The 12,640-nt window shown below is 46.6% G+C and overlaps 1 protein-coding gene across 4 annotated transcripts in view; it reads right to left on the reverse strand.

The window, feature by feature from the left end:
• Positions 1–12,640, reverse strand: part of TMEM255A (transmembrane protein 255A) — a gene marked incomplete at both ends in the record, with an annotated part of 45,124 nt that overhangs the window by 4,834 nt on the left and 27,650 nt on the right. For 3 of the 4 annotated variants that reach the window (XM_079911141.1, XM_079911140.1, XM_079911139.1), the window contains 2 exons: positions 1,937–2,080; positions 8,421–8,583. In XM_079911141.1, coding sequence (XP_079767267.1) covers positions 1,937–2,080; positions 8,421–8,583 — 307 coding nt within the window. The remainder of the gene's footprint in view (positions 1–1,936; positions 2,081–8,420; positions 8,584–12,640) is intronic. The other variant, XM_079911142.1, reaches the window with a different exon arrangement.

Raw genomic sequence — 12,640 nt, forward strand, 5'->3', positions numbered from 1 at the left:
TTCCACAAATCCCTGAAGTGCCTGCTTTGAGCCCACGGTGTAGGGTTGGGTTAGGTGGCTAGATTTGGATCCCTTCTCTGAGTTAGGTACCCTGTGTCTGGGTTTCCATAGCACTCTGGGTAATAGTCTACTTACTGTTTTGTCCCCTCTGCTGTCCCCTAACCAGTCCCCTTCAGGTCCCTAGACTGGTCTCTTAATGCAGGGCCTATGTCTCATTCAATCTCTACATCCATAGCTCCTGGCACAGTTCCTTGCACATGGGAACACAGAGTCAACATTGACTGAACTGAAACCAACAGCCTGGGCCACGACTAGCATTGGCAATCTTGTTTTCATGCCTGGGGTAGTGTTTGAATGAGGAATGATAGACAGAGAGATGGCTCCATCCCCTAAACAGGGGCTTCCTGTCTCAGAGCTTGCAGCAGCCATCACCAAGGAGGTTATTGTTACTACTTCAGGGGTTCGTTATAAAGTGAAAAGTCCTAAAATCAATATAGTCAATATAATTTACTTCGATGTAAAAATATGGAAGCAGCCTCTTGGGAGCCATGCATGGCCCCTCTGTCCCAGGATGAGTTTTTATTATGGGCGTCCCCAAAGAATGGTGACCCTCCTGTGCTAGGTTCAACATCCCTGCATTCTTTTTAAGGATTCCTTTGCCTCTGTCACTACTGCAATTATCTATGCCCTTTTAGAACTTATTTGTGTTTTCCGGTCTATATTGCCTATTTGGGGAACAAGTTCCCTGAGTTGTCTACCTGTGAATACAGTAGGCTTTAAAACAAGTTCTAACATCTTTTCCCAAGCTTTAATGGATGCCTCCTTGTGCTGGTGCTGTATTTTATGACAGCAAACAAATCCATCTTCACACTATAGGTACGTATTCCTATTGCCATATAGAGTCCCAGACCTCCCTGTACAGTATGTAAACCAAACCAAAGTACACTTTATTCAACTAAATAGGGGGTTTTTCAGTTTCAATTATTTTGTTAATCTGAAGTGGAAATTAGGTTGCCCAAGGGCTCTGTTTTTCTCAACTGGCTGGTTAATTGGGACCACCCCCAAACAGTCATGCTTTTATGTCCCCTTGGAGCATTCAGGGCTCTTGGTCAATAGAAGTAAATTCATTATGAGCTTCCCTCCTTTCAAAGGCATTTCCTTAGTCCCCAAATTTTGAATTAAACAGATTCGAGTGTAATCCCATCCTTCTGTGGTCCAGGGTTTAGGGTCACTGTAAATGCCTAAAAGACTGTTTCGTTTGTTTTCCTGAAGTGTCTAGTTCAGTGCTCTGCATACAATGAATTCCTTTTAATTAAGTGCCTTTTGGGTTCTGTTCTTCTGTGCTTAGTCTTAGCTCAAAAGGAAAACGGTAAAGGGCAAATTTGGTAACACTTATTTCTGACCCACGTGATAACAAGGCAAAAGAAGGGGAGGAGGGTGTTATAAAAAATATTTTCTCTGTAGAGTCCCAGTTAGGAAGTCTGGAGAAAAAGAAGGGACTTCTTCCTCATTACAGATTTGATTCAAACCCGTGTGTGGCTCAGAATGCCCTTGTGCTAAGGAGGCAGGCCTCTCCCAGTGGCAGAGAAATGGAAAAGGTCATTGTTGGACAGGGGTCCGTGGTGACATACTCATGAGTACCTCAGTGTAGGTCAAGGCAACTTGGGACACCTGGATCCTATCTCCTCTCCCCTTTTCTTCCCTCATTCTGTTTCTTCTCCTCTTGTGTCTTTCCCACACTCCCCATCTCTCCCATCATTGCCTGCCTATGCAGTCCTTAAGCTAGTCACTGGTACCCACAGGCTGCTAAAGGCCCTCAGGGATAGAGAGCCTGGCTACGTCATATATATTAGGAAGGGTCCATAATTAGGGAGAGAACGAGACAGCATGAGTGAGAGCAAGGGTAATGGAGAGTTCTTTTTCTCTCAAAACATACCTGAAAGTCATAAGCAGAATAAGGTGGCAGATGAGGAGGGCTATGGTAGTAGGTATTATAGGATGCCACTTGAGGACGAGCGTAGTAAGAAACAGTCGGATGGGCATTTTCAACAGAACAGTTCAGTGCTGGGAGAGCTGGGTTCTGCAGAAAAACATAAATTAGAAACAACATAAACGTTCATCACTAGGAGAATGGTTAAATAAACCATGGTACATTCGTACTACAGAATACTATGGAGCTACTGATAAACAATGATGTGCACCTATATTTAGTGACAGGGAAGTTGTCCAGGATATATTGTTAAATTAAAACAACAAAAACAAGCCATTGGCAAAACTATGGAGACAATAATAAGATTAGTGGTTGCCAGGGGTTGGGGTTGGGGAGAGGAATGAATAGGCAGAGCCCAGAGTATTTTTAGGACAGTGAAAATACTGTTTGCCACCATAATGATGGATACATGTCATTATACATTTGTCCAAACCCATAGAATTACAACAGCAAGAGTGAACCCTGGGGCTTCCCTGGTGGCGCAGTGGTTAAGAATCCGCCTGTCAATGCAGGGGACACGGGTTCGAGCCCTGGTCCGGGAAGATGCCACATGCCACGGAGCAACTAAGCCTGTGTGCCACAACTACTGAGCCTGCGCTCTAGAGCCCGCGAGCCACAACTACTGAAGCCCACGCGCCTAGAGCCCGTGCTCCACAACAAGAGAAGCCACCGCAATGAGAAGCCCACGCACCGCAATGAAGAGTAGCCCCCACTCGCCGCAACTAGAGAAAGCCTGTGCGCAGCAACGAAGACCCAAGGCAGCCAAAAATAAATAAATAAATAAATTTATTTTTTAAAAAAAAGAGTGAACCCTAAGGTAAACTATGAACTTTGGGTGATTCTGATGTGGCGATATAGCTTCATCCTTGGTAACAAATGCACCCCTCTGGTGGGGGCTGTGGGTAATGGGGGAGACCATGCATGTGTGGGGAAGGGGTACATGGGAAATCTCTCTATCTTCCTCTCAATTTTGCTGTGAACCTAAAACTGCTCTAAAAAATAAAATCTTTTAAAAAAGGCACCATGTTACATTAATGTAGCATAATCCCAGTTTATGTAAAAAATAAAGACTCAATTATACACATATGTGTGTTTGTCAATGAAATTAATCTGGAAAGATTCACAACAGACTGTTAACTATGGTTGTCTCTGGGGAGGGCAGCAGTACTAGGAAGTAAATGGGGACTCTTCACTTTCAATTATATAGCCAAGGTTTTCACAATTAATATGTATTACTTGTGTCATTCCCCCACAACTTATTATTTTGAAAAATTCAAACCTATAGAAAAGTTGAAATCATTTGTATGATTTTCAAAAACAAAAAAGAAAAAGAAGAAATTGAGACCCCAAATACAAAATGCCAAACGGACAAGGCTATTGCTATTCCTGTGACAGAAATGTGATCGATCACAAAGGGTTTATAAAAGTTGTAAGGATTCTTGCAGATTCCACCCCCACTTTTTGGGAAAACAAAGCAATGCAGAAAGAATTTAATACCATTCTTATAACATGGTGACATGTGTAGCCCTTCAAGGGTTAAAGCTAATCTTATCCAGGATGGGGCTGCAGATTTCAACAAGGCCAAAACACTGCTCAAGGAAGCCACCACCGCTCATTAGTTCCCAAGCAGGACTGTGCGCTGTACCTTATGAGTGCCACATGGGTCAAGGTGTGGGTAAATGTTCTTTCCATCATCCATGTCATTGACACCCCCTCCATTCATGTGGATAATCGACAGCTGTCTGTAAAATCAACATGTCTTGTTTCTGGTATGTATCGACTTTGCACTAACGGAGAGCAGAAGCTTCCTCTCAAGTGATGAAAATGTGTGGGCAGGCTTCGGCAATGTCACAGGCAACCATGGTGGGATGTTGGCAGAGGAAACTCCCTTATAGCAAGTTTCAACACAGTCTGTTGCTCTCTTCCTTGGAGTGGGTTACTGTTTACATCTCTAGGAGGTTTGAAGAGTTACAAGCCTCAGTCATTATGATGCTGCTCACAGACAACCAGAGAAATGTTTCTCAGCCTCTCTCTTGTGTGGGAGAGAACTTAGATCTTGACCATTCCAAGGGCTGGCTCGCGTTACAGAAGAGTGCTCAGAAATGCCCTTACCTCTCCACAAGGATTCCAAAAAGAAATGTCATCCCTGAGGAAGTCCGAGAAACCATGTTCCGTTGGCCTTGTGTCAGTTAAAAACACACCCTCCAGCTCTTGCAAAACGAAACCAGTTCTTCTATGCAAATAAACTAAGCCTAACCATAGAGAAGCAATCATGCAATGTAAACTCTATCTAGAAAAGGTTTTGTGCGTGCAGCGAGGCTGGGGGTCCAGGATAATCTTTGAAAGGAAGTTGACTATTTAGAGAAAGAAACACAGGCGGAAGATTAAATAAGCACAAGAAAGCCACAGAAGAGAAGTGTAGAGGACGTAGAGAAAATGGACGGGCACCAAGAGAGGTTGAGGGAGTGAAGGGGGGTGAAGTCAGGAGTCAGGCAGGGGAGAAGCAAAAGGGATGGCCCCAAATAATGGTCTGGTTATGGTTGTTGTTCTTTTTAATATTTACTTATTTTGGCTGCTCCTGGTCTTAGTTGCGGCATGCAGGATCCTTTGTCGCGGCATGCGGGATCTTTACTTGCGGCAAGTGGGCTTCTTAGTTGCAGCATGCATGTGGGATCTAGTTCCCTGACCAGGGATCGAACCCGGGCCCCCTGTATTGGGAGCATGGAGTCTTACCCACTAGACCACCAGGGAAGTCCCATGGTCTGGTTATGTTTTAAATCAGTAATTCTGATTTTCCAATAAATCTGGGCTCCATCTCTACTTGTGTGTGCATATAGGAGTGTGTGTATTTCTGTACCAATAATTCTGGGGCTTAAGTTATGAGAGCCCCTTTTTTGACCAGTAGCATTCTGAGCTCCAGTGAAACGAACAGTTACTAGGTAGCACAGGAAATGGTCAAAGCCGTCTCTCCTGGACAACACTGAGTCTCTTCTGAGACAATTGCGGACTTTTGGAGAGAAGGCCGCTTTGACTTCTCCTCACTTTACTCTAAACCAGAGACATCAAGTAGGAGAAAATGGCAAGATATCATCACCTTTTAAAGATTCACCTCAAATTCTTATATCTTTGGGCAGCAAGCACTTTGGTCATCAAACATTTGTTCAAGACACTTTTCACCAAGCCCCTCTGGTCAGGGAAAGAAGACGTCTTTTTTCCTTTCAGGTTCCCACAACTCTGGAAACGATGCTCTGAGCTGATCTCTTTGAAGGCTGCCAGCTCACAGCTTCGGGCTCCTGGCCTCCCTCCTCAGGAATGCCCTTCATCAGCCAGCACCCTTGGGCCTCCCTGCAGCCCCCAAGGCATTCTACTCAAGGTGGAGGCAAGCCAAGAGTCACCAAGCACATTTGGACCCAGGCCGAGGATTTTGTGTAGGCCTACCTGCTTGATGTTCCAGGATTTTCCACACCATGCCTCATTTTAATAAAGTGATCCAAACAATGGTTCCTCCTTGGTGCTCCCATCTTATAACTCCCGCTTGTTCTCTCCCGTCATGAATCAAATCTCCTGCCCCTGCTCTTTGCCTTATCTTTCGTTTTCCCCACTGGCCCTTGATTGGGTTCCCAGGCCTGGCATTTGATGACGCTCAGGTCTTCCCTCGCTCTCCTCCTTTCCTCTCCGAGAAGCTCCCAACAGGTGGAAACAACTTGCTTTTAATTTTTTTAATGAAAGCAACTAAACAAAGGAGGTAATATCTGTTAAAACACTTGTAAAACCAGAAAGGGTTCCACTCCCAGCTCTGCTATTTAGCCCTGGGCAGGTAACTTGACCTCTGTTGGCCTGTTTCCTCATCTGTTAATGGGGGGGTAATATTTACTTCAGGAGGTACCAGTGGTGGTGAGAAGCGGAGAAAGAGGAGAGTAAAGGGGCCATTACTGGCACCTCTCAGGACAGCCTGTCAACAAACCCCTATTCCCCTAGAGATCAAGGTCACAGTGAAATTAACAGTGCAGACTGTACACCTGAAACTAATACGCTATTGTAAGTCAACTATACTTCAACAATTAAAAAGAGTTCAGAAATAAACCTAAACATCAATGGTCACCTGAGTTTTGACAAGAGTCCTTGCAGGAGCCCCACAGAGCCTACCAAGTGGCCGCCAGCCACTCCATTTGTACATCAGGGCACTTGGCTGTCCATGTCCGAGAGCTCGAGGGATAATTCAGAGAAGCCTTAACACTCACCCTGATGTCCCATCTCAACTCGCCAGCCCCAACCAGAAGCTTCGTTTCCAGCCAGAGCGGCTCAGATTCTACACAAGGCCTCTGCTTTCACCTGCCCCCTGGGGAAAGTCTCCAAGAACAAAGGGCATTCTTTTCTCCAAAGAAGCTCCAACCCAGAAACAGCTTTTCTGAAGCTTTCTCACCCCAATGCTCCATCAGGCCCGAACTTACAGGACAGCCTTCTCCCTCCAAGGGGCCCCCCTACCTTGAGGCTTCCCCCGAGCTTGGGCTTTCCCGAGTGGGAGGAGGGCCCCGGGAATGAGAAATGCGCGTATGAGAGAGGGAGGGGAAAAAAGAGAAGGATAGTCGGGCTGGGCAGGAGCAGGGTCACCAGCGGGAACACTCAATACTTCCAGTTAGCCCGGTTCTACTGGGGACTTGGTGCCCAAAACTGCAGTTTTTTCTCTTCCCTGGTCCTACCGCACCTTTCACTTTCCATTACTCATCCTTTTGACAGTCCAGGGCCAAACTACAAACTGTCTTTCAGCTTCCTGTTCCTCAGTGACCCCCCAAATGGGACAGAAACAGCCAAAGGCCTAGGGGTTATCTGCCTCATTTCTGGGGTCAAAGGAAAACCTTTTTTAGGCACAAAATGATTCCCTAGACATGGGTGGGACATTTCTTTAAAGCAGCCATACGCAACCATGGCCACAGTTGGAGTCACCTGGGGGGCTTTTAAAAAAGTATTGATGCCTGGGCTTCAATTTAGACCAATCAAGTTGGCATCTCTGGAGGAGCAGTCCGGGCAGTCTGAATTTTTAGAGCACCTCAGGTGATTCCATTCTAATCTGAAGCCAGGTTGAGAACCATAGCTCTAAAGCTATTATCTCCATTATTAGAGATCAAGGTTTATTAAATAAGCAAATAAATACTTTGAAATGCTTTAAAAGCAAAAGAAGGAAGGACCCCACTATTATGGAGCACCTACTGGGCACTGAGTCCTGGGGTGCCTTTTCAGACATACACACAAACATGGAATAGAGTTGAAAGGGAGCACAGGGGACGCAGGGAGACTGAGAGTGAGGTTAAGGTTGAGGACAAGACCTGACCAGCAGTTTAGCCTAGGGCTGGGCCTTCACATGCAGAAAGAGTCCGGAGGCTCTTTCTGGAGAAACTCCAGGAGGAAATTCCTGGGGAGGGGGAGACGAGCAGTACTCTTACCTGTAGCTAAAAACGTCTTTGCTTCCAGCTCTCCCAAAGTCTGTTAATGGAAATACCACCCAAAAAGGTTTCTACTAAAAGTGTGTGTGTGTGTGTGTGTGTGTGTGGAGGGAGTGGGGGGCGGTAATTAAAGGCTATGTTTACATAACTAGCATGAGCCCCACCCGCCCCCAGAATGTGCCTCAAAAACACAGGCGGGCTTCCCTGGTGGTGCAGTGGTTGAGAGTCCGCCTGCCCATGCAGGCAACACGGGTTCGTGCCCCGGTCCGGGAGGATCCCACATGCCGCGGAGTGGCTGGGCCCGTGAGCCATGGCTGCTGAGCCTGCGCGTCCGGAGCCTGTGCTCCACAACGGGAGAGGCCACAGCAGTGAGACGGCCGTGAACCGCAAAAAAAAAAAAAAACAAAACACAAAAAAAACACAGGCGGGCTTCCCTGGTGGCGCAGTGGTTGAGAGTCCGCCTGCCGATGCAGGGGACACGGGTTCGTGCCCCGGTCCGGGAAGATCCCACATGCCGCGGAGCGGCTGGGCCCGTGAGCCATGGCCGCTGAGCCTGCGCGTCTGGAGCCTGTGCTCCGCAATCGGAGAGGCCACAACAGAGAGAGGCCCGCGTACCGCAAAAAAAAAAAAAAAAAAAAAACACAGGCAACTCATGTTAACAAGAAATGTCTGCAGGCTGATGGCATCACCTGGCTCCTTCGACTTGAGCTGTTTGAAACCAGCTACATTTTTTTTTTTGGCCCCACTGCATGGCATGTAGGACCTTAGCTCCCCGACCTGGGATCGAACCCAGGCGCCCTGCAGTGGAAACACGGAGTCCTAACCACTGGACCGCCAGGGAAGTCCCAAAGGCAGCTACATTCTTGAACCAACGGTTTCTGTTCCTCCCTTCAAAGCGTGGGTCCCCATTGCCCCCAACAGTCTTGCCTCGCCCCAGCCCTGACAGGAGGAGGGGTCTCTGTGGGATGGGAAGTCACTTCCTTCCTTACCATGTCCTTAAAGCCCCCCAGGACAGCGGCAGTGATGATGCCCAGGAAGAGGCCGACGATGTTGAGGATGGTGGCGGACCAGAGCAGGTGGTAGAGGTGGATGATATCCTGGCAGCTGCTGACGTCAATGTACTCATAGTAGCCACCGGTGATCTCCACCCGGCTGGACGGGGAGAAGCACATCCAGTCAGTCTCCAGGGAGCAGGCTGTCCCTCTAGGGCTTTGGCTACCATGCGGCTCAGTGAAAAGACAGATGGGCAGGTGGGGAGCTATCGTAAGGGACATCGTAGCCAACAATGCACTCGGGGAGCAAGATACGATAATCAATCAAAGTGTGACTACCGTTTATCCCCGAAACCCTCCTACCTGCCAGAGAAACACTTGTTACCATCAGCTAAGGCTAATCCTAGGTGGCAATTATCGACACCTGCTATGTGCCCGGCAAGGGGCTAAGCATTTTACAGACATGAATTCATTACATCTGTGCTAATATGGCGGCTTCTAGTCAACAGGTGACTATTAAAATTAAGTAAAAAATTCAGTTCTTCAGTCTCACCAGGCACATGTTAAGTGCTCAGCAGCCACAATTTTAAGGGCCACACTAGTGGCTGGTTACTGTACTGGACAGAGCAGATTACAGCATTTCCATCATCACTGAAAGTTCTATTAGGCTGCGCTGCAAATCCTTACAATATTGTGTGAGGTAAGTACTACCACCATTCCCGTTTCACAGATGAAGAAACTGAAGCACAGAGAGGTTAGGAATTTCCTCAAGTCGTAAGCGGTAGAGCTGGGATCTGAATTCAGGCTTCAAAGATTTCAGTGTTTCCTCTCCCAAAACAAAACACCAACAAACAAAAAACAACATCCCAATAAAGTACTAAAGCTGAGTTCCTGCACAAAATCTGAATATCACCTCCTCAGAGAGGCCTTCCCTGACCACTCTGTCCAAAGACATCCCCACCCCCACCCAGCCTGGTCACTCTCTAGCCCACTACTTGCCATGAACTGAATTGTGTTCCCTTCCAAAATTCATATATTGAAGCCCTAACTCCCAAGGTGACTGTATTTGGAGAAGAGCTCTTAGGAGGTAATTAAGGTTAGATGAGATCATAAGGGTGGGGCCCTAATCTGATAGGATTGGTGGCTTTACAAAAAGAGGAAGAGAGAACTCTCCACACGCATGCACACACTGAGGAAAGACCACGTGAGGACACAACAAGAAGGTGGCCATCAGCAAGCCAGGAAGAGAGCCCTCACCAGAACCTGACAATGCTGGTGCCTGATCTCGGACTTCCAGCCTCCAGAATTATGAGAAAATAAAGATTTGTTGTTTAAGCCAACCAGTCCATGGTATTTTGTTATGGCAGCCCAAGCTAATTTCCCTTCCCTAAATCCTCTGCAGCACTTACTCCTTACTAATGTGTGTGCTTCATTACTGTCTGTCTCCCTAACTTGAATGTGAGCTCCATGAGGGTAGGGACTTGGTTTGTTTTGTTCATTGCTGTGTTGGACACATGGTTGGTGCTACATAAATACTGGTTAAATTAATTAAATGGAAGCTCCTGTCTTCCTGGATGTTGCAAACTAGTTTACAACTTGGCCACTGGAATCAATAATGAATCTTAAACACTGTGATTCTTACAATTAAACTTAGAACCAAACCCCCTGGCATCAGGATAGTTATGTGTGACTCCCCTGCTATAAGAATATAGAAAATGAAAAAGAAAAAAAAATTAAACGTTAACCTCCAAAATGAATCAGGGAGAGATTATTCACAGAAGACTTTTAAACTTTACAGATGAATTATCTTAGAATTCTTTAAAACCAGTGCTTCTTTAAGGAATTGAAATCAGTGTGGTTACAGGACAGCCTGCGTCAAAATCTGTGTTTGTGTGTCTATGTGCCTGCCTATGTCACTGTGTTATTTGTGTGTGCCTGTGGGAGTCTCTGTGTGTCTGTGTGTGTGTGTGTGTGCATGCATCTTTGAGAAAGAGATGGTTAAACATGCAGATTCTGAGGCCCAGCCACAGTCCTACTAAATCTGGCAGAATCTCTTGGGGTGAGGCTCTGGAATCTGTGTTAATGAGCTCATTGATATTTGAGACCCGCTGTTTTAAATAGTAAGCTTCCATAGTGAAATTTTAATGGTGTTTCAATTCATCAGAATTTGAGCTAGATTTCAGGTTTTTCGGGAGCATAGCTGGACACCACCTGGAAGCATACACTGAGTGTCTCCTATTAGCTGGCATGGTACTCGAGCCTGGGGATGCGGCAGGGAGGATACACAGATTACTTACCGCTCAAAAAGGCACCGCTGTACAAGGACTCTCCCCTGAAAAAGGCAGGCCTGTGTATAAGGGCGAGTGTGGGGTTGTAGGGGTGCAGGGGAGGCTTGAGAATCAGCTTCTGACTTCTCCCCAGGTATCTTTGCTTATGTCCTAAAACACCGAGGGTGGGCTGGTAGCACTTACAGATGTGTGGTACAGCAGAGCAGACTCTGGAATCAGACTGCATTTGAACCCTGGCTCTGTCACTTATTTGCTGTCTGATCTTGAGCAACTTTCTTAACTTCTCTGAGCCCAGGGGATTTCATGAGCGAATGCACGGAAGCAGTACTCTAGCACATTGTAAGGGCCCCCCCCCCCAAACATGTAGCTGTGTTTTTTCCCTTTTAAGAGCCAGCCTCTGGCAAAATGATTCAAACCTTTGAATCGTGTTCTTAAAGGCAGTGACGCTTTAAAAGCACAGACCACAACATGGGGCTAGATTAGTAGTTCATTTAAAAGTATTCACTAATTGTAGAGAATATATGTTTGGTTTCAGTTTGAGTGGGTTCAACAGCTACTAAAATGATTTTTTAACTGAGCCGTGAAGCAAAAGAACATTAATACTAGATCTGGTTCAGGGTTTAGCTAATTAATGTGGTTTGTTTCTGTTTGAGATTCACGATTCCATTTGGTTCAGTCTCTGCGCAGAGCTTTGCCTGATATTCCATCGTTTGGATTCTCACTGCTCCCACCCTCAAGCCTCCGTGACTGCAGCGCCCTCCTGCCGGACCCCATCACTGCCTGGTTCAGCTTCCTAACACATTTGTAAAACTAAGTCATTCATTTAATCAAAAGCCTTCCCTGGCTCCCCATTACCTTCAGGAAAAAGTATCCCAATTCCTCAGTCTGCCATAATCCAACTCCAAAATGGAATCCACATTCCAGCCAGGTTGGAATCCTCAGAAGCACCAAACTGGCCATGCTGGGTACTTATTCCAGACCTTTGCTCAGATTTCTCCCCCTGCGTGGGAGGTACTGCCCTCTGTTCTCTGCCTGTCCTGATCTCTCCTGCTGCGCAAAGCTTCAACACACACTTCTCATTCTTCAAGGACTCCAGCACCTATTCATTAGCTTTGTACCTGGACTCCCACAGCCTCAGTCTGTTCTTCTCAGTTTGGCACGTTGCATATGTCAATAATTCAGCTATTCATTTCATCTGATATTTACCGAGAGCCTACCCAGTGCTGAGTACCGTGCTGGGTGCTAAAACCACAACCAAGGCCAAGGTGGACACGACGGCTCCGTCTAAATTCTAACCTCTGGAGGGCGAGGTCATCTCTTACACTTCTTTTGTGTCTCCCTCACTGCCTCCTAGCTGGGTGGTAGAAATGTTATGGGTCATCAACAGATACTTGGTGAATGAGTAACTGAGTTCAAAGACGGATCATTGCATTGATCATAAGATTGATTACCCAGTGCGGGCTTTTACCCCCTTGCTCCCAACTTGCCGGGTGTGACTGGAGAAACAGATAACCTCTCTGTGTTTCAGTCCCCAATCAACAGAGTAGGAGGCAACAGATCTTAGAGAAAGCCAAAGGGCATCCTTCTGCTCTTCCACAAGGGCCTGGAACTATTCACCAACTGTTGGTGGACAGGCAGCGGCTATGGGCAGCCTCTGTGCACCTTTCTCTCACTGCGTGTATTCTGTGTATCAGTCTAAACCCCCCTCCCCATAATCCCCCTGGTAAATTGAGTTCCTTAAGGGCAAAATGTTATTTTAAGGATATCTATCCTTCTAGAACAGTCCCTGGCACACAGTAGGAGCTCAGTAAAAGTTTGGCAAAGGGAGGAATGGATGAAAGTGAGCTATCATCTTTCATTTTATTCATCGTCAGCTGCGGCAGTTCACAAACCACGCCCATTTCCTTTCGCGTCCTTTAGGTTACACAC

The sequence above is a fragment of the Stenella coeruleoalba genome (genome assembly GCF_951394435.1).
Source record: "Stenella coeruleoalba genome assembly, chromosome: X".
NCBI lineage: Eukaryota > Metazoa > Chordata > Mammalia > Artiodactyla > Delphinidae > Stenella > Stenella coeruleoalba.